The following is a 22,148-nucleotide window of genomic DNA, read 5'->3' on the forward strand; positions in this document are numbered from 1 at the left end:
GCGCCCGCCGCGGCGGGTGCCGCCGGAGAAGAGGCCGGTGGGGGGGGGGGGCGGGGAGCGGGCGGCCGCCCCTCGCTCCCGGGGTGCTCGGGCCCCGGCGCCCTCGGCCGCGGCTGTGTGCCGGTGGCTGTCCTGAGGGTGTCCTGCCTCTCCCTGCAGCTCAACCCCGACGTGAACGTGTTCCAGCGTAAATTCGTTAACGAAGTCAGGAGGTGTGAAGAAATGGACCGCAAGCTCAGTACGTTTCTCTCTGGGTTTTGATATGGCTTGAACGCTGCAGCTTTTACCGAAAAAAAAAAAAAAAAAAAATCAATGGAGGCTAAACCTGCAAGGCAGTGTCAGAAAACAAAGCACTGACCAGAGGAGCAAAGGCTGCCTTTCTCCTCTGTGTCAGCCAGTCAGACTGCCTCCAGGGATTCGCTTCCTGCTTGAAAGATAACTTACCAAATAAGACGATCTTGGAGTAGGAGGTGAAAGAACTCACATCTGCTCATCGGGCTAGGTGGAGGTTACAGCGGCAGTTTGACATTGAAGTATTGTTTTAGTTAACATTAACAATGCTGTCTCTCCAGGGTTTGTTGAGAAGGAGATTAAAAAAGCAAATATTCCTATCATGGACACCGGTGAAAACCCGGAGGTGCCTTTTCCACGTGACATGATTGACTTGGAGGTAATGATGTGCGTTAAGACTCAAGTAGTATTTGACTCTAGATGGAAACAGGGGAAATTAGCTCCGTTGGTAGATACTCATTGAATTGAGTCAAAAACTGTTGGAACTGCGTGGTTTATGGTGGGTCTGTGTTGAAGTTTATGAGGGTTTTTAATGATTTGAAGAACACTGTGTAAATCCAGTCTATAAAAGACTGGCTGAGTATGAGAAGTTTCAAACTGCCTGAAGAGAATGTCACTGATCTGGAACTGTGTGCCATAGCAGACTGGAGACGCATCTGTAATTGCATGCAAATTGTGTGGGGATGCAAAGCATCTTGCCTACTTTCTTGTTTTAATAGACTTAATAGCACTCATTTATGGAATTACTTTAAGTCCTTTTTCCTTCTCCTTTTCACATCTTGCAGGCAAACTTTGAGAAAATTGAAAATGAGCTTAAAGAAATCAACACAAACCAGGAAGCTCTGAAGAGAAACTTCTTGGAGCTGACAGAATTAAAATTTATACTGCGTAAAACTCAGCAATTTTTTGATGAGGTCAGAATACCGGGGGCGGGTTAACACTTGGGGAGCTGGTTCTTCTCCCATAAATTACCATTTTTATTCTCAAATATATTTTCAGTTGCTGTTTTGGACAGCAGGGTCATTTTTATGCTTTGTTTAAGAAAGCTTCTCAAATTATTTTCCATTTTTCATGCAGTACACATAGCTACCCACGATTTACCTCTTATGATGTTGTTCTGGGTTTGTTTTAGTTAAGGTTTGTCTAAAAATTGTGTGCAATAATTAAGATGCTAGTGGTCGTTAAAGCACATCAACAGACCAAACATTTGGTGCTACAGTGAGCCCTTTCTTCAGTGGGTAAGAGTTTCTTTGGTACATATGGAGATAAACAGTCATGCCTGGCTTTCACAGAGGAATTAGCCTTTGAAAGGTTATATGGAGATTACTCATTAGGGTCAAAATACGAAGTCCACTGAATAGATTATTTGTTTGTTTGTTTATTTGTTTATTTGATTGAGCCTTTGATCAAACCCTAAAGTTTTCAGAGGCAAGTTCTGGAGCAAAGCTGCCTTTTAAAATCTTCAACATTTTGTCAAATAATTGCTAGGCCAGAAACTGGCAACTGTTTCACTGGACCTGAGAAGAGCTTCTCTGATGTCATTCATGATACAGACATAAAGCCTGTGTGAGAGAAGATATAATCCTTTGTTGTAAAGCTTGACTATCTGAAAGTCTAGGGAGTTTTCTCAAAGAGCTCCTGTATGTTTTTTAGAATGAGGACATGTTTTTGCTGAGTATATGTCCTGTTTCCTCTAATCCAAGGATTTGATCAAAGAATTCTTAACAGATATGGCTTCTGGTATTTACAAAGGCTGTGATCAAGTAGAGCTGGGCTCCTGCAAACTTCAGACCGTTTATCTAACGGTTTGTTTTTTGGTTTTTTGGCATAGGATGCTGCCTGTTCAGGCACTAAGGTTGTTCCCGTGCCAACACAAGTCTTAGTCACTGCTGACATAGATACTGCTGCTAGTGTGATTGGTTGATTGGTCATGGGGTTGGTTTCAGTACAAAAAAACCTCATCTTTAAGTGTTGAATGGTCACTTACCAGTGTCTCCTTGGACAAACAGCGTTAACCTGATAATCTATTATTTAGCTGCGTTAAGGGGCCACTGCCTGCCTGTTCTGAGTATTGAGTAAAACCAAGTACAGCTAGTGCTGTGCATTTTATTAATTACTGTCCTCTCTGGTGAAAGCTGGCTACTGCTTTTCTTCAAGTACAGTATGATCATACTAAATTTAAAGATCAAAATCAATTTTCTAAGCAGTCTGTGTCAGGTCACCCACAAAATGGAATTCATGTCAGACTTAAATGAACTGGCCACAGAAAGTTTAGATACGTTCCTGCTCCTGTTTGATAACTGTTTTCTGTAATAATAAAACAAAATACAACAAATAAAATGTACTGCTATATGTAAAAGCAAACTGAACAGCTCATGTGTGAAGTTCAGTAAAACATAGGTGTTGAAAATTTAAAACTGTTTCAGTTCACATGATAAACAGCAATCAGCTGTGCGTGAGAGATCCTGACTAGTCCAGGACTTCTGAGCCTTGTGCTGCCTACTTATTATCCCGAAGTGGTGAATGCTTCATTTCTTCATGCTGTCATTTGCACAGTACCTTCAACACTTGAAGACTTCAATAACTTGTAATTAAGATTGTGTTATTCATAGTAATAAGTTGCACAAGAAATGGCTTACTATCCAAATTACTTTATACTTGGCACTTGCTCTGCCCTCTGGAGTTTGTGCACTGGGGGAGGGAGGATGGCAAAATTTTTTCACTTGTTCTTCATATGACCATTCTAGTCAAAGTAGCCATTTCTTGTTTCAACATATCATGTTGATAATTATGCTCCTTTTCTCAGTCTTCTTGTCTTTGCTTGTGAAGAACAGTATGAGCTGGAGAGATTTCTCTGAAAGTTTTGCCTAGAGTGTGAGCGTAAAAGAAGACTGGAAAAGTAATGGTTAATGGCATGCAGTCCCCTTTCTCTCTTTCCTCTAACTCTTCTTGCCATCTGCTTTTTTCTTTGTTTTGCATCTGTAATTTCTGTCTGGGCTCTGGGTTAATAAGTTAGATGGTGAAATAAATTACTTTTAGTTCTTGTGAAAATTGATTTTTGTTCTGTTTGTGAACTGAAAGGGGCTTGAATTGTATGGCACTGTGTGTAGTGATCCAGAGCCGTTACAGAGCAGAACTATAATCAAGAGTAGGGAAAATGAACCTCATCTTCAGGCCTTGAGATTAAAGGTGCTGATCTGGGTGAAAAACAAGCAATTTGAAAATGTTTAATAATTAAAGGTCTGCATTCTAATTACTGGCATGCAAATGCTTGGTTTTTTCCAATCCTGAGTGACCTGGTGTAGTAAAAATACTTCACAATAACTATGATATTTCACTTGCTGCTGGTGAAAACTCTTATTCAAAGTAAATCTCCTAGAGCCTTGTTTTTCTGCATTGTAGCTGGATAGCTCTTTCATTTCTACATAGCCTCTCAATTTTTTATTTCTGTTAAATCTTACAGTGCTGCTTTAGTTATTCTTCCAGAACCAGAGCTGATGTTGCCATGCCGTTTCCTTTCTAGAAAGGGTGTGATCATCGTATCAAAGTAGTTGTTGAGAAATGAAGTTAAAGAACGTAGGGGTTGTTATGCAAATAATCCTTGTGGAAGAAAAGTCTTGTTTAGTAAAACTGGTCTAATCCAAATTTATTCTAAACTGCTTTGTTTTGTAATTTCAACCGCTCTAAGCAGGACTTCTCTCTGTTTTATACAGCGTCCTGAATAAAGGACGCATAGCCCAAAAGGGTCAGAGGTAATATTAAATGTTTATAAGAATTACTCTCTCAAGGGAGTCAGATCCAAAGTTTTCACGTGTGCTATCCTTCTTTTTTGTGTTTCATATGCTAAAATGTGGTGCACCTCACAAAAATTATCACAGAGAGTATCTTGATTACTGGTAAATACAATACAAGCCTCTTAAAATTTTAACTTGCTGTTTTTCAACATCCGGAAATCTAGATATCAAATAATCACTGGTATGTTTGGTCTGTATGTTTTGTTTTGGGGTACCAAACTTTCTTATTTTGGCTGTGTTCTCTGTGAAGCAAAATTTTCATTCAGTTTTTGATGTTGCAACAAGTTGCCTTAAAGTTGAAAGGATCAGAAATCCTTCTTGTTGGCTTTCCAAACTAAATTAAGGGCTCCCTTACTTTTGTAACATCTGTAAGCTAAAGCAAGTGTGTGTACAAGCAATTCAGCTGCATTTCATGTCAGCCTTGCAAAAGCTTTTCTTGTATATGGTAAATACTTTTATTTGACATGCAAGTAAAATGTTGCAGAGTTTTTCACCAAAATTATGACACAGCACAAACAAAGAAACTACGGCTGAGTCATTAAACTTGCTATATGCTTTTGCAAGGCTGCGCTGTATGTGTGCATGCATTTTACGTGTTCTAGGGTCAAACTCTACTTTCAAGTGTATTTTGGAAAGTTCCCTTGACAGCTGTGTGGGGAAGACCTCCTGTATACCACAGAGGGTAGAATTTGGCCCTCTGTTTGTGCTAAGGAACTGTAACTCTTGTCATTTCGTTATATAAGCTGCAGAGGTAGAAATAACTATGATATGGGGTTGAATGAAGGATGAAGATGGTGCACAAGAGGATGTGATTTGAGCATCCTTCCTGACTTGAAATGCTGATGCTTACAAGCTATATTCCCAAGAATTTTATGCTGCAAATTAGTTGCAATGAAGGACAGTATAAAACTGCATCCTATTTTAATGCCTGGCTAGTAAAAAAATGAGCAACGTCGTCAGACTGCCCTATGCAGTCTGCATCTTATGTGTCTGGCAATAATACATATAGTGAATAAGGATAAATATCTTGGAACAATGAAAAGATTTAATCAGTAAGCATGTTTTTAAGCTGGAATTATTGTGTGTTTTTCCTCAAGGGAGAACTTTGTAAAGCCAGTAAAGAAAATTACCGTCCGGTACTTCCAGGTTTTGTTACTGATTCTGACCCTGTATCCACACTGATGTGGCAAGTAACATGGAATCAATCAAACTATGGTCACGTCGTTCTGAAATGAATGAGGTATTGCCTTTGCTTTGGAGTATGGCAGAAGGCCAACACACACAGGGTATGCAGGTCTTGCGTAACTGGTTGTAGGGTTACAGCCTTGTGAAGTTGCAAGTTGCCCTAAGGTCAGTTAAACTGTCTGTGGAAGACTTACCTGTGTATCGTTCTTCCTGTTGCGTAGAACGAGACTCCCAGGCTACTTTAAGTGCAAGTATAATTTCCCAGGCACCTCTTAGAAACGTCTTTTGCATCTTTATTAATATGCAGAAAATGCAGAAGTAGCGCAAGAGGGAATCAGCATCTACCTTCACATTTTTCTCCGTTTAAGATATAGGGAAAGATGAGAGTGTGTCATGCTGTTTTGTGCCATTAAAAAATGGTTCTTGGGAACATCACTTGTATTTAAAACTTGATAAATTTTTTTGAATTCTGCCTTTCTTCAGACTTATATATCCCACAGCCCCATCATTATGCTGCAGCAATCTTGAGACCTTTCTTGTAAGGAAGCTTTGCTGAGCCATTCCACTTCTCCTCTTGTTTTTCTCCTTCCTTGTGTGATTCCTGCTGTCTTTTCTATCATCTAGTTCCTTTTTCTGCTGTCTTGTGTTCGTTCATTCTTTTTCTTCTTCTTTTTTTTCTTTTTTCTTTTTTCTTTTTTCTTTTTTTCTTTTTTTCTTTTTTTCTTTTTTTTCTTTTTTTTTCTTTTTTTTTTTTGTCTCCCCAAGCTATCTCCTGGTTCCTCGTTCCCTGCATGCCACTAACTAGTTTCATTAGATATTAATTGATTTGTGAATTCAGGCTGAATTGCATCATCAGCAGATGGCGGATCCAGACCTGTTGGAGGAATCCTCTTCACTCCTGGAACCAAGCGAGATGGGAAGAGGTGCCCCACTACGACTTGGGTAATGGCAATTTCTGCTTTCTTTTGTCTGGCTTTAGGATTGTTGGCTTATGCTCAGCCTGTGGAATCTACAACCATTTGAGCGCAGTTGTAGAACTTTCCAGACTGGCACATCAAGCAGATGAAGGCTGATCTAAAACCAGTTGCTGGTCTCTGTTGTTGTCCTATGTACATTAACTTCCCAGTTCATATTTGTGCTTCACACATTTCTGTCTGCACAAAAAATTATACTAGTTCGTTCCTTGTAAATCTGTTCTGGTTGCTTTTTCAGACATTCTGAGCTCTCACAGCGTTGTGGAAACTAGTAACTACTGTGGGCACATAATTGTCTGAAAAAACTGTATAGTTCTATATCCTTTTTATTAGCTGCTTCCCAACTGTCTTTGTGCGTGTGTAATTTTTTATCTGGACATAGGGGTTTGAACTAGTGAGGTCTTCCGAAGCACATGCCTAGAACATAGTCAATGGTAGCCTTGACTGCTATAATCCTTGCCATGTAATGTGCCAGGAACCTATTGAAATGAAGACTAGCAGGCATAGAAACTGTATGTCTGAATGCATTTGTTTCTCCTTTGACCAGTGATTTATTTTTTTTTTAATAGACGATTTCATTCTGTTAAAAGGCATAGCTTGTGCTATAGTGCAGTTGTTTTTGTTGTGTTTTTATCTCTATGTATTTAAAAGACCTTCCATTTTGCTTAAAGAACTAATTTTAAAACAAGATTTTTCTAGCTTTCAATCTAATGCTAAACTCCAGTTGCCATCAGTGTTTTGGGTGTTAGACTATGTATTCTTTTTGGTGCAGAACTTACATTTATGCTGCTCCCTTTACAGTTTTGTGGCTGGTGTGATCAACCGTGAGCGGATCCCCATGTTTGAGCGCATGCTATGGCGAGTGTGCCGAGGGAATGTATTCCTGCGTCAAGCAGAAATTGAAAACCCCCTGGAGGATCCTGTAACGGTAAAAGGACCTATTGTTTACAGCAGCAAAAGCCTCAGATGTGTAAAAGGATCTAAGATCTATAGATCCAAGCCTCTATCCCTCAATGAGCTCCATGCAGGCAAACGTTTGTTTTGCGTCCCTTCACAGTACCTACTTGCAGCTTCTGAGGCTTTAGTGATAAATGTTTTCCTGTTTTATTAAAACAAAAATAGCAGGATGGATGGTGAATGCTGTTGAAAGGGGGAAAAAACAACTCAAAATTTGGACTGCAGCAGGTCATAGTTGCTTCTCTGGAACAAACTACAAATGCAACTCCTGCATGCAGTTCTGAATAAGTAGTAATCCTCCTTGAAAGAGGCTCTTTTGGACATTAGCAGTGTGTAACATCTGTAGCTCGTTTACTCTGAACTTGGACCTTTTGTTTTTTCTTATTTGCTAATCAATAATTTAAACATCCACCTGAAAATTGTTGGCTTTATTACAGATATAAATAGTACATGTTGTAGTTGAGCCTGGTTTTACATTCAGTGTCCTCTTTGCTCAAATCAAGGGACAGTGCTCAAACTTCAGGAACTCTTGCTCTTAACCAGTAAAAAGAACGGCTGTATGTAGGCTGCCCTGGAACAAAGACAGAAGAGTTGAAACTCAGTAACTGCATCTTTGTTTCTCGTGTAAGGCTGACTTGTTCTCTTGTCCCACCGACTGCTGGTAGTTGACCTGCTGAATTATCTGTCTACTAGGAGAGACTTTGTTCTTATTGTGCAACACTTCCTTAAATTGAGGTTACACCTAATGTAATTATTCTTGAAACATTATGTTAAAATTTCCTAAGTAAGGTAGAACAATAACTTGTCAACAAATGCAGGAAAGGGGACCTGGCTACCAACATGAAAACAGCTGTACAAAGAATGTGCCCTTGGCTTCCCTGGAGAATCAGTTGTTAAAACTCTGCTTCATCTTATTTTCATTCACTCTTTAGCTTTGTGCTTGCTTCTGTAGGTGAGCTGACTGCAGTAAGGGCTGAGAAATATTTCATTGCATCTCTGTTCTTTTGGAGATCTTCCCAGGCTTTCCTGTTTATTGTATTACATAGAACAGATAATCTAGAATGTTTTGCTTCAGTAAACACAAGTGCGGTAGGGGTGTTCTATACTGAGGCTAAGAAAATTGCTTTCCTTGTGACTGTTTCAGTGTTGTTAAGCTACATTCTTGACGCACTGCAGATATAAATTCCGTATGTACAGATTCAGAGGAAGGAAAAGTAGAACTCTGTTGTAATTTGCTATAACGCTAATTTCTGTAAATAGCTGAGCTATTACAGTGCACTCTTTTTTCTGTTCTAGGGGGATTATGTGCACAAGTCTGTGTTTATCATCTTTTTCCAAGGCGACCAGCTGAAGAACAGAGTCAAGAAGATATGTGAAGGGTATGAAAGTCTTACAGCTGGGCAGCTCTCTCAAATATTTGAAACACATTGGCATGACTTAATATTGATACTTTTCAACTCCTAATTTCACAGTGACTGTAGGAGTACATATTTTGACAGCAAATAAAATGTACCAAAAGTAGCTGAAACATATTTTACAGTCAAACTAGCCGCTCCCCAAGCCTGTAATGGTCAAAGTAGGTGACTGCTTTGCTAGAGAATGCCTAAAAACAAAGGGAGTTCAAGTGTTGAACTCTCAGACAGGTCTAGTTGGGATGTCAGCGGGCTATATTCTCACAGGGGAGATCAACAGTGACTACTGCTAGCAGCTGCATTGGTGTGATAGCAGCACCCTGAACTGGGATGGCTAATCAACTTTGGGACAGTACCTTTGAGACACTGCCAGTACAGGGAACAAAGGATTTTCTCCCACTTCCATTTTCTTAAGCATTCAGCTTCTGGTTTGGCCTGAAGCAAACTTCTGCACCCACTTGATTTAAAGACTGAAACTCTGCTTGGCAGTCTTTGCTGATCAGAAACTTCTCTTAAGGTGCTTCTTGCTTTATTTGTGTGTTCAGGCTCAGCCATCTATTTCCCTGACTGATTTATCTTCTTTCTGTCTTTGTTACTAAGGTGGCTTGCATGTCTTTCAGATTCCGTGCCTCCCTCTACCCATGCCCAGAAACACCACAGGAGCGGAAAGAAATGGCTTCTGGTGTCAATACCAGAATTGATGATCTTCAGATGGTAAAATAACTGGGGTCAATGCCCCTTTCTCTTTTTTCTTTAATAATATAGTTGAAAACTTCTTTGGATCCTATTAAAACAGGAGAATTTTTGGCCCTATTAGATGACCGTATTTTCACCTCCAAGTAGCTTGAGAGCAGCAGCTCAGCAGTGCAAGAAAGATGTTTGGAGACTGTCTACTCAGTTGTTTTCTTTGTTGGGGTTTAGGATGGTGGGGTGGTTTGCTTTCTGGAGGGCTGAGCAGTTAATTATATACATGTAAGTGCAGCATCGACAGAGAACTGCATACCAGGGAGCAGAGAGGAATATGCATGTGTAAGGAGATAGCATGTTTTCCAACTCTGAAAGCATGCTTGTGTAATTGCCTGTTTCATCTGCAAGAACTTTGAAAATATTTAAACTTATTTCCAAGTTGAGATAACAATGCCAACCTTAACTTAGCTGTTCCTTTTTCCGCCTGTCTTCATATTTTCACATTGTGCTGTCCTGAAGAGCTTCTGCTTTACAACTAATCTCTTGTGCAGCACCCTGAGTGTGGTAAAAAGTAATCAGCACACAAATCTACTGGGTGCCAGCTCTGAAATACTTGATGCTTGCTTCAAGGAAGAAAGGCAGTATCTTATAATGCAGAAAAATTGAAGGGATTTGAGACAAAAAGAAAGAAAAGGTTCAGAAACTAAAAGGAAAAACAGTTGAATTTGGACTGCTTATTTGATACAGAAACTGTCTCAAGCTGGGAGTTGTGTAGTGCAGCTGTTTACCAATTTTAAAGTAGACAAGAACTCAGAAGCAATTTAACTAGTAGGATTCAAAGCCATATGTGCCCTGTGTCCTCACTTTTCCTTGAGTCTAAGACTTTCCAGCCTGGAAATCTGACTTGGCCCGAGTTAGATATGTTCCAATTGGAAAACACCCTCAGTAGAAAACACTTTCTCCTTTTCCCTTCAGTAAAAAAGTCTTTCACTGTAATCTTTGTGTGTTTTCTTAAGGCAACGTCCACCTCACATGTAGAATTCTTCTCTGCTCTTTTAACCTGGGTGGAGGAAAAAATGTTCTGTGTGGTCTCTGAACAGTTCTTTGTTTGAAATACCCGCTGACCTTGGAGTTGGAGGAGGAAAATAGTCAAAAAGTATCCCTGGAAAGAAGCCTTACAACCTTTTAGCTGCACTAATTAATATGGAAACTAAAACATATATTGCAGGCTTGTTGCAATCTTGTGCATGGGATGGGGGAAAGGGCTTATCCATCCGTCCTCTGGTGGGTAAGGCATGTGTTGTTGGTCAGCCCAATTTCACACTGCACTTCTGTATGCTTTTGAGTTTTGGTCAATGATTTTGCCTTATCTTTATCCTACTTCTCTATGAAAGGTGCTGAACCAAACAGAGGATCATCGCCAAAGGGTTTTGCAGGCAGCCGCTAAAAATATCCGTGTCTGGTTCATCAAAGTACGCAAGATGAAGGCTATCTACCATACCCTGAATTTGTGCAATATCGATGTGACACAGAAGTGCTTGATTGCTGAAGTCTGGTGTCCTGTTGCCGACCTCGATTCTATCCAGTTTGCTCTCAGGAGAGGCACTGTGAGTAACTGCTGTACTGCTCCTGTCTGCTGCTGTTCAAGCAGACTATCAACTGTCAGCAAACACAGCATGGATTAATTGATTTTTCCGAATTGTGAGTCTCTGAAAACAATCCCTTAGGGCTGTTTGAATCAGTCCTCACAGAGGACCGTTTATTTAACATCCAGGAGTCATGGCTCATAGATAAACTTTGTAACAAATATGTTGTGTAAAGCTTTAAGTTCAGGAAAATGCTGTAATAGTAAGGCATTTTCCTGTGTTTGAGTCCTTTGATACATTTAGTTAACCTGGCTGTGCTTTGTAGTCCTGCTGTTTAGATACATAGTGGAACTTACTGAAAGGAGCTATCCAGGACATTAGCAAGCTTGCCCTCTGCTCAGAGTTAGATAATAGAGTTGGGTGTCTTGATGTCATTTCATTTACTGTTTTAAAAAAACAGAATCTTGCATGAGTTTTCTTGTCTGTCCTAATCAGACAATGTTCATCCTTACTACAAGTGCTTCTCTTCCTGCCATACAAAGTGGAGAGTGGTGGAAACTTGGCAACCTTCCTCAGCTGTTCAAGTATATTTCTCATCATGCAAGCACAGGACAAAAATGCAGCCTTGTAGTTTTCCAAATGCTAATGAGAAAGTAGTGTTTTACTCTGTCCTCCAGTGCTCTGAGGACAAGTTTTCTAATTTTTTTTTTTTAAACAGGAGCACAGCGGATCCACTGTCCCATCTATTTTAAACAGGATGCAAACCAATCAGACCCCACCAACATACAACAAAACTAACAAGTTTACTTCTGGCTTTCAAAACATTGTTGATGCTTATGGCATTGGAACATATCGGGAAATAAATCCAGGTAAACTCATACTTATAAAAGTCCAAGACATCTATCTCAATTTTTTAGTTATGGTGTTTCTCTGTATTGTCTGTCCTATGTGAAAATTTCTGATAGAGTACTTAATACCTTTCAGAAGCAGAGGGGAAGCTGGGAATTATATTGCTAAATTGCATAAATTGTACTGTAGTAAATCTGGGCTTACTCAAATACAGTGCACTAGGGGTGTCATCTTTTCTCTTACAGCACCCTATACGATCATTACCTTCCCGTTTTTGTTTGCTGTGATGTTTGGAGATTTTGGCCATGGAATACTGATGACTCTGATTGCTGTCTGGATGGTGCTTAGGGAAAGTCGTATTCTGTCACAGAAGAGTGACAATGAGGTAAAATGGCAGGTCATGCTGAGCTTTGCATTTCAAACAAAGGTAAACCAAGCTGCAACTCTGACATCCTTCCCCCTTGAGTTGGCAATCTCCATTACTCCTTACATTTGAAATTTGTGAAGCACACAGACAGACTGGGAAGCCTGTAGACCACAGACCGAGTAGCATAATTCATAATAGTAGTGAGTTCCGTTGGTTTTCCTTTCAGATGTTTATAGGAAATTATTCTTTTCATTTGTTTGAAGGAAATGGTCTAGCAAATGTAGCAGATAAACTGTTGTAAATAAATCGCCCAAAACTTGGTTGGATCATGAAGGGGTTCAGTCACTGCAAAACTCTAACTTCTGTACATGTATATCGTATCTCCAAGATTCTTCTTATTTGCTGATCTAGATGGGTTTTGCTTGCTCGGGGCTTAGATTGGCAGGAGGTGAACCAGAGTTAAGATATGTTGACAGAGCACGGAGAAAGCTGAACAGGGTCTGCACTGCCTAGTTCCAAACTAATGCTGCCAGCTGGGGGTTTGCATCAGTGTGTGGAGTGCAATTTATCCTCTTCAGCTAATCCCAGATTCTCTGTGGACAGTCACACTGCCTGTTTATCCTCTGTATCCAGATTCTGTTCTGCAGTGCTACCTCTTGCACCCTCAATCCCTGACATGGGGAAGTAGAGACTTTGGGCTTTTAGTCTGTATGGCTGATACTGTTCTGCAACTGACTGATCTTACTGTCTCATCTTTATGAGAGACCTTCCTTGTTCTCATTGACTTTCTTTGTTCCTTTTTGGGTTTTTTTTTATACTAGATGTTCAACATGGTTTTTAGTGGTCGATACATCATACTGCTGATGGGACTGTTCTCCACTTACACAGGCCTCATCTACAATGACTGCTTCTCCAAGTCTCTTAATATGTTCGGTTCATCATGGAGCGTGCGGCCGATGTTCTCAAAAGGCAATTGGTCGTGAGTAAATAGTTGGTAACTAAAGAGTGACAGTGATAAGCAGGTGACTTATCCTTCCCCATTGTCCTCCTAGCTCAGGAAGACAAAAACTTCTGAACTCACTCTCAAGTAGAATTGGAAGAGGGATGTAAATGTGATATCTATCAAGTTTCAAACCAGCTTCCCCCCCCACCCCGAAAACTTATAAAGATGCAGTTTAGCACCTTTCTCCTCATAGACATAGTAAGACTCCTGTCCCCTGCATCTTTCTTCCTTGTGACACTGAGTAACAGATCAAGAAACAGGTTTATTTTTCATTCGGGAAAACCTCTAGGACCACACAGGAATCTTAAAGTTCTTTCAATTTTAGATATTCCTTGCTCTCACAAGGGAATAACGTTGTTAGTTTTTACAGAAAGAGGACAGTGTTGCTTGTGTTAATGTTTGTATACTCTACTTATACCCAAACAGAGATGCCTTGCTAGAGAATACTCCTCTGCTTCAGCTGAACCCTGCTATTCCAGGGGTGTTTGGTGGTCCTTATCCCTTTGGCATTGACCCGGTAAGAGCTTTTCCTTTGCTGTCCTTTAAGAACATCCTCTGTGTCAACTGAAAGAAAAGCGCCTGTCCAGTTCACTGTGAAAGATTTCCCTAGCCCAGCCATTCCCTTGGCAAACTCTTTATCAATGTTGGAAATACTCCTGAACGATAAAATTAATTCAGTTCCTACTGAGACGCTAGGTTCAGGACAGAGAGACTTGTTCTCGGGTCCATTAAAGGCTTCTTTCTCACCCTTTCTGACCTGCAGCATTTTAATCAAATCTGGTTAGACTTCCAAATCACTTTATGAAGTTACTTTTTTACCTCTGAGAAAAGTTATTTGTCTCTTTTTTTCATTCTGTCTTGGAAATGTAAGTTTCCAAGTAATCCTGTCATTTTGTATCTGCCTACATCAATAACACTGCTCCTAACACTGCTTAAAATATTTGATACAAACTTACATGTGTTCCACCATAAAGAGGAAGTGCATAAAAACAGAACTATGTATAATTGTTCATTTAAATGGATAATCTTTTTTTTTTTTCTGTCAAGGATCCAGCCCCCTTTTTCCTGCAACTTTTGCCTACCATAAAAACAAGCAAGGCTTGATTCCTTCTCTGATGGTGGGATCTGTTGCTGTAAGATGGTGTTCCTAGCAGAAACGGTTGCCTGCTCATTTTCCCAAAAGATATCCATGTGACAAACAAACACATCTTTAAAAAAACCCTGCTCTTGCAGCCTAATACTTCCTGGATGGTTAAGACCATTTAGCTTAAAGTGAACATTTTCATTCTCCTCTGTTTTTCTTTTACTCAGTGTTTGGCTGACTCAGTGTTGTTTTTTTCACAGATTTGGAATATTGCCAGCAATAAGCTGGCCTTCCTCAATTCGTTTAAGATGAAAATGTCTGTGATTCTTGGCATTATCCACATGCTCTTTGGTGTCACATTGAGTCTTCTCAACCATATGTAAGTACTTTGCTCTGTTTTTCTCATGGCAGGGGGGGGACTTCTTTGGGTGTAATGTGTGTATCAGTTTAAGATGCAGGAGCCTGTCAGACTTTAACCTTCTGATTGAAGGGTGCAATACAGTTGTTTCTGTCAGCGTATGTAGAACTATGCATGTCAAGTAGTTACTGTGTTTAAGTCCCAGCTATTGCTGAAATGCTGAGCCCCTGCAATTTTGTTCCAAAGACACTCTTCACATTCTCATTAAAAGTTTTTGCCCTACATATGCCTAATGCTAACCAAATGTAATATTAAACTCTCCTTTTTTTTTTCCTCTAGCTATTTTAAGAAGCCACTGAACATATACCTTGGATTTATTCCAGAAATTATTTTCATGTCATCACTGTTTGGATACCTTGTTATTCTCATTTTCTACAAATGGACAGCCTATGATGCTCACACATCAAAGGATGCACCAAGCCTTTTAATACATTTTATCAATATGTTTCTGTTCTCCTATAGTGATACCAGTAATAAGATGCTATATAAAGGGCAGGTATGTGTTCTTGCTAGAATAAGATTAGAGATGCTTGATGATATTAGAGTCTTTCATTGACATTATAATAATTGTGAAATCAAGTGTGAAACGTGTTTTCTCTGTGATAGAGGAAATGTGGCATCGTTTCCAAAGCCTGACACTATGTAATGTTAAAGAAGGAAGGAATAATCCCTATACCAGGGATTTATATCAGTCTGAACATAAGTCGGCTGTGGCTCCAGAACATTTGGATCCAGATTAATAGTGGAAAGTGATTAGGAATATTGTCCTGCATCTGCAATGAGGTGCCTCTAAGCTTAGCTAAGACACTAATGCCATTTCCTCCCAGCACTATCAGACATCTGCCAAATTCTCATTCCCCATAGAATCTTCTGGATTTTTCCCTAATCTAAACCAGTATCAGCATTACATGCTGATGGGGCAGCTGCAAGCAGGCATTAAGTACAGCACATCTTGCTGTTCCAGGAAGAGAGAGAGAGTGAAGCGTCCGTGTACTCTGGGAATTCAGTCATTCAGTGTTGCATAAGACTACTTGCTAGGTTTTGTGTGTTTGAGCATGGACTGCCACTAAGTCATCTGAGACTTGTTTCTTTTACAGCAAGGGCTCCAATGTTTCCTTGTGGTGGTGGCGTTACTGTGTGTGCCATGGATGCTGGTAGCTAAACCCTTGGTCCTTCGCCATCAGTATTTAAGGAGAAAGCACTTGGTGGGTGACTACCTCTTATATTTTCAATGTGAAAACTAATTATGGTTGAAAAGCTATGTTCTCCATCTTGATCTTGGATGCATAGGTTCACACTGCATTGTGACCTGTAAAACGTTTTTGCATGTTCCTAGGCATAAAAGCAGGTGGGTTTTACTGGAGACAAAGCATTGCCTGCCTGCTTCTCAGATCTGGATCCAGCATCAAACCTGCTTTTAAAAATGCTTTATGTTGATAATGATAAAAACAATGTATCTGGCTTGGGCTTTGTCAACTGGTTTAGGAACACTGTCTTACTGGTTGCTGGATGCACTTCTGTGCCTTTGCTAGGCTGACAATGTAAAAGCAAAGATGTAAGCTTAATTGGCTGGCAGATTTATCAGCTGTCTTTGTTAAAGCAGTTTGGAGGTTAAAAAGTAACAATTAAAAGGAAAAAAATACACTTACGCGGTCATTAAGCGAGAGGTTGTCTTCTGGGGTACTCTCTAGGTTTCCAACTGTACTGTAAAGTATCTTTATACAAAATGCAGGAACCTGGCACACGTGCACTGAGGATACTTGAAAATTCTCCCTGCATGTATGGCAGACAGGTTTTAGGATGTTAAGTGAGTCAAAGATCAGTTCAGTTAAAGACACTCCCTCTCCCTTCTCTGACCATCTTTCATCCTCCCATGTCCCCTCCATTCATCCCCCTTTCTCTTTTGTTTTCTTCTTCCTCCCTTTCTTTTCTTCCATTCACTATCAGGAAGGGCAACCCGCGGAGGCCCAAGTCAGCACAGTCCCGAACGAGCAGGCACTAGAGGCAGCAGCGGCTGCAACAGTGAGTGGATTTAAAAATCACCTGATGGATTTAAAGATGGGAGTTGGCTTTCTATCTAATTATCGAGAGAGCATGGAATGTATCTGAATTTCATAAGTGAATGACAACTGCACCTTTAGGGTGAAAAACACTTTCTCTTGGAAAGAGCAAAGTTCAGCAAAATTGATAGATTCTGGAAGAACTACCAGGCTGAAGGATAATAGTTATGTGTGCTGAATGCAGAGACACTTCTTTGCAGGAGTGCTGCTGAAATCAAAACCTGCAGAGCAGCACAGGAATACCTTGCTACCACATCCCCCCAGGTTAAGTTCCCCTTTTTTCCTTTTCTTGCATATTTGTTTAAGGTAGATTAGGATTCTTCTCAGTGAAGCATTTCTGTTTGCATTATGTGTTCCCGAACATCATGTATATGTGATGGCCTCCCAACAACTTCATATCAGTAATTACTGGATTTTTGACACCTGTGCCCTTGTAGACACTTTGCCTTGAAACTCTTATAAAATGGTTGTGCACAAATAAGCCTCTCAGCAGCAGTTGTTTCTACTTATTTGTGTCTAAACCTATAGACAGCCCTTTACTGCCAAAGCTTTCTGGCGAAGATTGCAGCAGCTCCCAGAACTTGGTCCCTTCCCCAGTATTGCATATTTCAACTTGGTTTTAGTTGTGAATGCTGCCTGTCTAACTAGGAAGCGTAAATCTCGCGAACTGTGTAAAGCACGTTGTACACTCCACATGTCGAAGGTACTCTGAGGCACTTTTTAGCTGTTCGCCAGTGTTTCTATCATGTCATTTTAAATAGCCTCATGGAAATGTCAGAAATTAAAATGGATCTTTTGTGCATAATCCATCCAGCTTATTAAGTGCATCTCAATACAAGAAGCAGCAAGGGAAGGTCTTTGTATGAGGTGTGGTTAGAAGTATAAAGTAAATGATTAGAGCTTTTGGAGCCATGTTTAGTTTGGATAGTTTACAGAGGATGGATCCAAGTTGAGTGCAAGGGAAAAGCTGTGAAAGTACAAATTCACACAGGCTAGAAATACATAAATAGAATACTGATACTAGTCATCAGTAACTTGTAATGTTTCAAAGATGCTGAAAATCCTAATAAAAGCATTGTCTTACTTATAAATTTATTATAATTTTTTTTCCATTTTATTTCTATTTTCCAAGCATAAATGTCTACCTAATTTGTTTTTAGAAACCTGACAAGATCTTTAATTCACATCTGGCATTTTGGGCAAATTTATAGTTCAGCCTAAAATAAAAGTAGGCTTCTAAGAACAAATCAGTTAAAAGAACATCAAGCAGCCGTTCTGCTGGTATGCCAGAGCGATACACTGTGAAAGCAGACAGGTCATGGAATCTTAAACCTCCTTTGTTTGCATAGTCATCCCTCAACTTCTGAAGTCTTCATGTGCCAAGTTAGCCTATTCACATTCCATGTCACAGATGCCCCCAGTACAGTGCTAAAGCTGAATGCAGGGCTTTTCTTTCCATTTGTGGCATTTCAGTTTGCCTCTCTAGGTGGGTCAGATTCACACGTCTTAATTTGTAGTCCCTCAGATCAGTCATGAGCATTTTCTGTCTTTGGAATATCTGGAGGGAGATAGAAATCCTGCTGTACAGTGCACAGTGCTGCTTGCTGAACAGAAATCCAAAGATAGTGATGTGCTCGTTAAGCCTTCTTTGTCCAATATGCATTTATGATGCATAAAAGCTCTGCTTGAGGGCACTATCAGATGATCAACAGGTTTGTTCATCCTTTCTCGGTGGTAAGATGGTATGGAGGAGGAAGCCTGCTGTAAATCAGATGTTAACTGTGCAATGATTACAGTTGTCAAGTGAGAAGAGCTGATTCTTTCAAAGTTCCAACTCAGTTTGTGGATTATTCATTTCTGTTTGGAGTGCAATGGAGTTGTGGCTGAGAGTCAGATGTTGAATGTCAGAATAAATGTCTATAAAAGGGACTGTTTGCACAACGTAGAATTTCCAAGTAAGGGAAAGTCTGATCTCCCATGTGTGGTGTTAGTATGCCTAACACTGGTGGGAAGCAAGTGTGCATATGTGTATTTGTGTCAGTCTATTCTGCTTTGAGTTGCCACTATGTGACTTGTTTCACTTACAACAGCAGTGGTGTTTCAGTGCTTGTTCAACAGCTGCTGGGCAAAACGTTGGTCTGTTGCACGTCAGTGCCAGCAAATGTCCTCTTGAGAGATGTCCCTTTTATTTTGCTTAGGCTTGCAATTACTTTGTAGAAATGTATCAAGTATTCATTCAGACAGACTTTTTTTCTCCAGCCCTAGCAGGAATCAGCATCTTTCCCATCCAAGCTGGGAAGTAGAATTGTACAGCTGGCTTAACCTGGGTCTTAATACTTTGTTTTCTTCTGTGAGCTGCTGCTGCACACGGACTCATAAGAAACATGCACTCTTGCAGTAAAACACAAACAACACTTTGCTCTTTCTTTTTCTGCATGTGTTAGGGAACGCACAACTTTGGTGGGATCCGGGTGGGCAATGGACCAACTGAGGAGGATGCTGAGATCATTCAACATGACCAGCTATCTACCCATTCCGAGGAGGGGGAAGAGGTAAGCAGCACCTGACCATCCTCCCTCTCATGGCAATGTACTTGGTAGCAGAAAGTGCTAGCGTTTTGACTGTATTTGCTGATTTCCAAGCTGTTTAAATACCAACATTTTCAGTGAAGTGTTTTCATAGCAGTTTTCATACAGACTATCTCTTTGCCATTCCCAGGACTCCAGAAAAAGCAGTATAATTTGCATATAAAGGGAAATGTGGCTCTGTTTGTCCCCATCACAAAGAACCATTATCTTAGAGGCTACACAGTGAGAGCTGCACAGCACTCCCAGATGGCGTACACAGCTTACACTCCGGCTGAAGTGCAGGGCATTTGTGCTACTTGCTTCTCCAGTGTCAGCAAAAATCCAGGGGCTGTATTTCTGCAGCAGTGAAATCTTGTTTCTATATTCATTTTGACTGTTGGGGGTAATATTAATTGCTTTGCCTTACCTGGTAGAGAAGAAAAAGGAGTCAATCTTGCATAGTTTGAGAGTATTCTGATGCCTCTTAACAATTCTTCAGTGGTATCTTGCCTCTATAGTGCATGTAATGTGCTACCACTTTACTGTGTCATGTTTAGGAGGGAATTATTAAATGTGTTCGTGATTAATGTGATTGAGACACCGCACTAAATGTAAACTTATGTTTTCAAGCCTACAGAGGATGAGGTGGTAAGACTACAGCCAGCTTTGCATTCATGTGTATCTGGACCATTTCCCGTTGGTGTAAAACACATGCTGAAGTAAACATGTTATGTCACAACATCTTGTTTTCCAAAAGATCTAGCTATTTACATGTTACAGGCCATTTTTAATTCTTCATATGTACATGCCCATTAACAGACCTTTAATTACTTCATCTATACAGCTTGTTTGTCTTATCCCTTGTCTGCAGATCTTTCTTAGTTTACCTGGAAAGCTGTTAAAGCTAGAAGTCTGAAACTGAAAAGTTTTTGCTTTTAAACTTCTGAAGAAGTCTCGTTTGCCTCATGTTGTGTCTTTGGTAATTCTGCACTGCAACAAACTGTGTAAAAATTTTTTTTTTTTTTTTTTTTTCCCAAACTGTCTGCTATTTTAAGGATGACACTGGTTGTTGCCAGTCAGCAAATACAGCAAAACCAGTCCAGTTTCATACAGTCCAACAACTTAACTAACCAGTATCTTTCTGTAAAGGAGAAGCTCTGTTCTGAGAAACTGCTCATTCATAAACACTTGTAACAAGTATTAGTATTAAAGAAATGGGTTTTTAGGAATACTCATGCAGGATTGATTGTAGGTTTCAGCGCTATCAGGTAACCAATTTTATTACAAAAAAATATAAATGCCATGGAATTAGAGTAGCTTCACAACAGTGATGCTGTTGTAAATTGTGCTGAAAGTGATTTTGCTTAGAGATCTATTATGCATAGGCCCATCTGGAATTGAGGAGGGCACAGAAACAGTGTGCTGGTGTACCTGTTATTTCTATATATCACTAAACCTGTGAAAAATGTGTAAAACTACAAATACTGTGCCATAGCAATCCTGCTGATTCTCCCACTCCCTAGCATAGTGGTAACTCTCTCCAGCAGTTGCACATGGCTGTAAATTGTCATTGTTTAAGTATCACATTCCATTTACTGCACACTGACTTGTCATGTGTGCTGGGAGATGGTATGGTTCACTAGGCCAGGCTTTATTAAAGAACTTTGCAGTTCACATTCTGTGGAGAAAGAATTAGTCTTTTGACAGTTAATTTAACTTAATTGTTTGAAATATTTATTGCTCTGGATATACCAGGGGAGAAGTAAGAATATAAATAGCTTTCTGTGCATGCTTAGAGCATTAGTCACTTGATGTATTTAAAACATCATGTTCACTTAACTTAAATACGAGCAGTTTCTGAAGCATGGATTAAATCCAAAATGCAGGGAATGCATTCCCAAGCTGCAAAATAAGAAACTGTCCTACATGGCAGACTTCCTTATAAGTTCTTTTATTATTTTTGAAAATTACCAAGACACAGAGACTTTGCCAGTGAATGGTGCATAGATGTGACTTTTTCAAGATTGCTTTATGCATTATTTTTGCTTTCAAGGGCAAGTTCGTATCTTGCAAAATGCTCTTGTGTTGATCCTGTAGCAAAGGTACATACACAGTATTGACTTGGAATACTGTCTCCTTTTTTGTAGCGGTACATACAGTTTACTGGTGAATTCATATGAGTACCATCTTGTTGCTGAACAGTCTTTTCCTGGAAAAGTCCATGGCTGAATTTGAAATATCTTACTTTCATATGCTAGAATGTGAAAACAATAATATTCAAGCTGCAGCAGTGAACTATAATTCTACAAAACCTAGCAAGACAAGAGAATTCATTTTTCATTTATAAAACTGACATGCTAATCCAGGAGAAGACGGTATCAGTGTCTAAATTCAAACATAATATCCTTGGTAATAGCACCAGGTAGTGTGCTTGTTTTCCCCAGTTGGCCAACCCTTGCTGCTTGCAAGGCTCGCAGCTCTCTTCATTTTCTGTGTTCTCTTTCCAGTTTGACTTCGGTGATACTGTGGTGTACCAGGCTATCCACACCATTGAATATTGTCTGGGGTGCATTTCAAACACTGCATCCTACTTGAGGCTCTGGGCTCTCAGCTTAGCCCATGCACGTGAGTATTTCTTATGGAACTGAGATTTGGATCCATGTGTCTGATCACCCTGGGCAGGCAGTAGGTGAAAGGCAGGAATACAGGTAGCCTCTCAGAGCTCAACTGTCAAGCACTGCTGGAAAAGGACAGAGCTGTGTGTGCATTAGCTGGGAGTAATTAAGTCTAAACACCAGTGTCTACTTGCATAGCGTGCTGCTAAAAGGGAGGGATGGAGTTGAAAGCACTGAATAAAGCAAAGAGCTGCTGAGCAAGGACTCTGCCCTGCTCTGTGTGCAACAGTTGGAGACAA

General features: G+C 40.0%; 1 protein-coding gene across 2 annotated transcripts in view; it reads left to right on the forward strand.

The window, feature by feature from the left end:
- Positions 1-157: 157 nt before the first annotated feature.
- The window catches only part of ATP6V0A1 (ATPase, H+ transporting, lysosomal V0 subunit a1), a 29,984-nt gene continuing 7,993 nt past the window's right edge, over positions 158-22,148 (forward strand). The window contains exons 1-18 of one of the 2 annotated variants that reach the window (XM_010585621.1): positions 158-238; positions 573-670; positions 1,077-1,205; positions 6,127-6,212; positions 7,046-7,172; positions 8,498-8,580; positions 9,234-9,327; positions 10,695-10,907; positions 11,605-11,755; positions 11,981-12,120; positions 12,924-13,081; positions 13,532-13,622; positions 14,450-14,568; positions 14,887-15,103; positions 15,705-15,812; positions 19,112-19,219; positions 19,865-19,882; positions 21,742-21,859. In XM_010585621.1, the coding sequence (XP_010583923.1) occupies positions 223-238; positions 573-670; positions 1,077-1,205; positions 6,127-6,212; positions 7,046-7,172; positions 8,498-8,580; positions 9,234-9,327; positions 10,695-10,907; positions 11,605-11,755; positions 11,981-12,120; positions 12,924-13,081; positions 13,532-13,622; positions 14,450-14,568; positions 14,887-15,103; positions 15,705-15,812; positions 19,112-19,219; positions 19,865-19,882; positions 21,742-21,859 (2,074 nt within the window). In that variant the 5' untranslated portion in view covers positions 158-222. Of the gene's footprint in view, positions 239-572; positions 671-1,076; positions 1,206-6,108; positions 6,213-7,045; positions 7,173-8,497; positions 8,581-9,233; positions 9,328-10,694; positions 10,908-11,604; positions 11,756-11,980; positions 12,121-12,923; positions 13,082-13,531; positions 13,623-14,449; positions 14,569-14,886; positions 15,104-15,704; positions 15,813-19,111; positions 19,220-19,864; positions 19,883-21,741; positions 21,860-22,148 lie in introns of both variants that reach the window. The other variant, XM_010585620.1, reaches the window with a different exon arrangement.

The sequence above is a fragment of the Haliaeetus leucocephalus genome, unplaced genomic scaffold (assembly GCF_000737465.1).
Source record: "Haliaeetus leucocephalus isolate CR32 unplaced genomic scaffold, Haliaeetus_leucocephalus-4.0 Scaffold110, whole genome shotgun sequence".
Taxonomy (NCBI): domain Eukaryota; kingdom Metazoa; phylum Chordata; class Aves; order Accipitriformes; family Accipitridae; genus Haliaeetus; species Haliaeetus leucocephalus.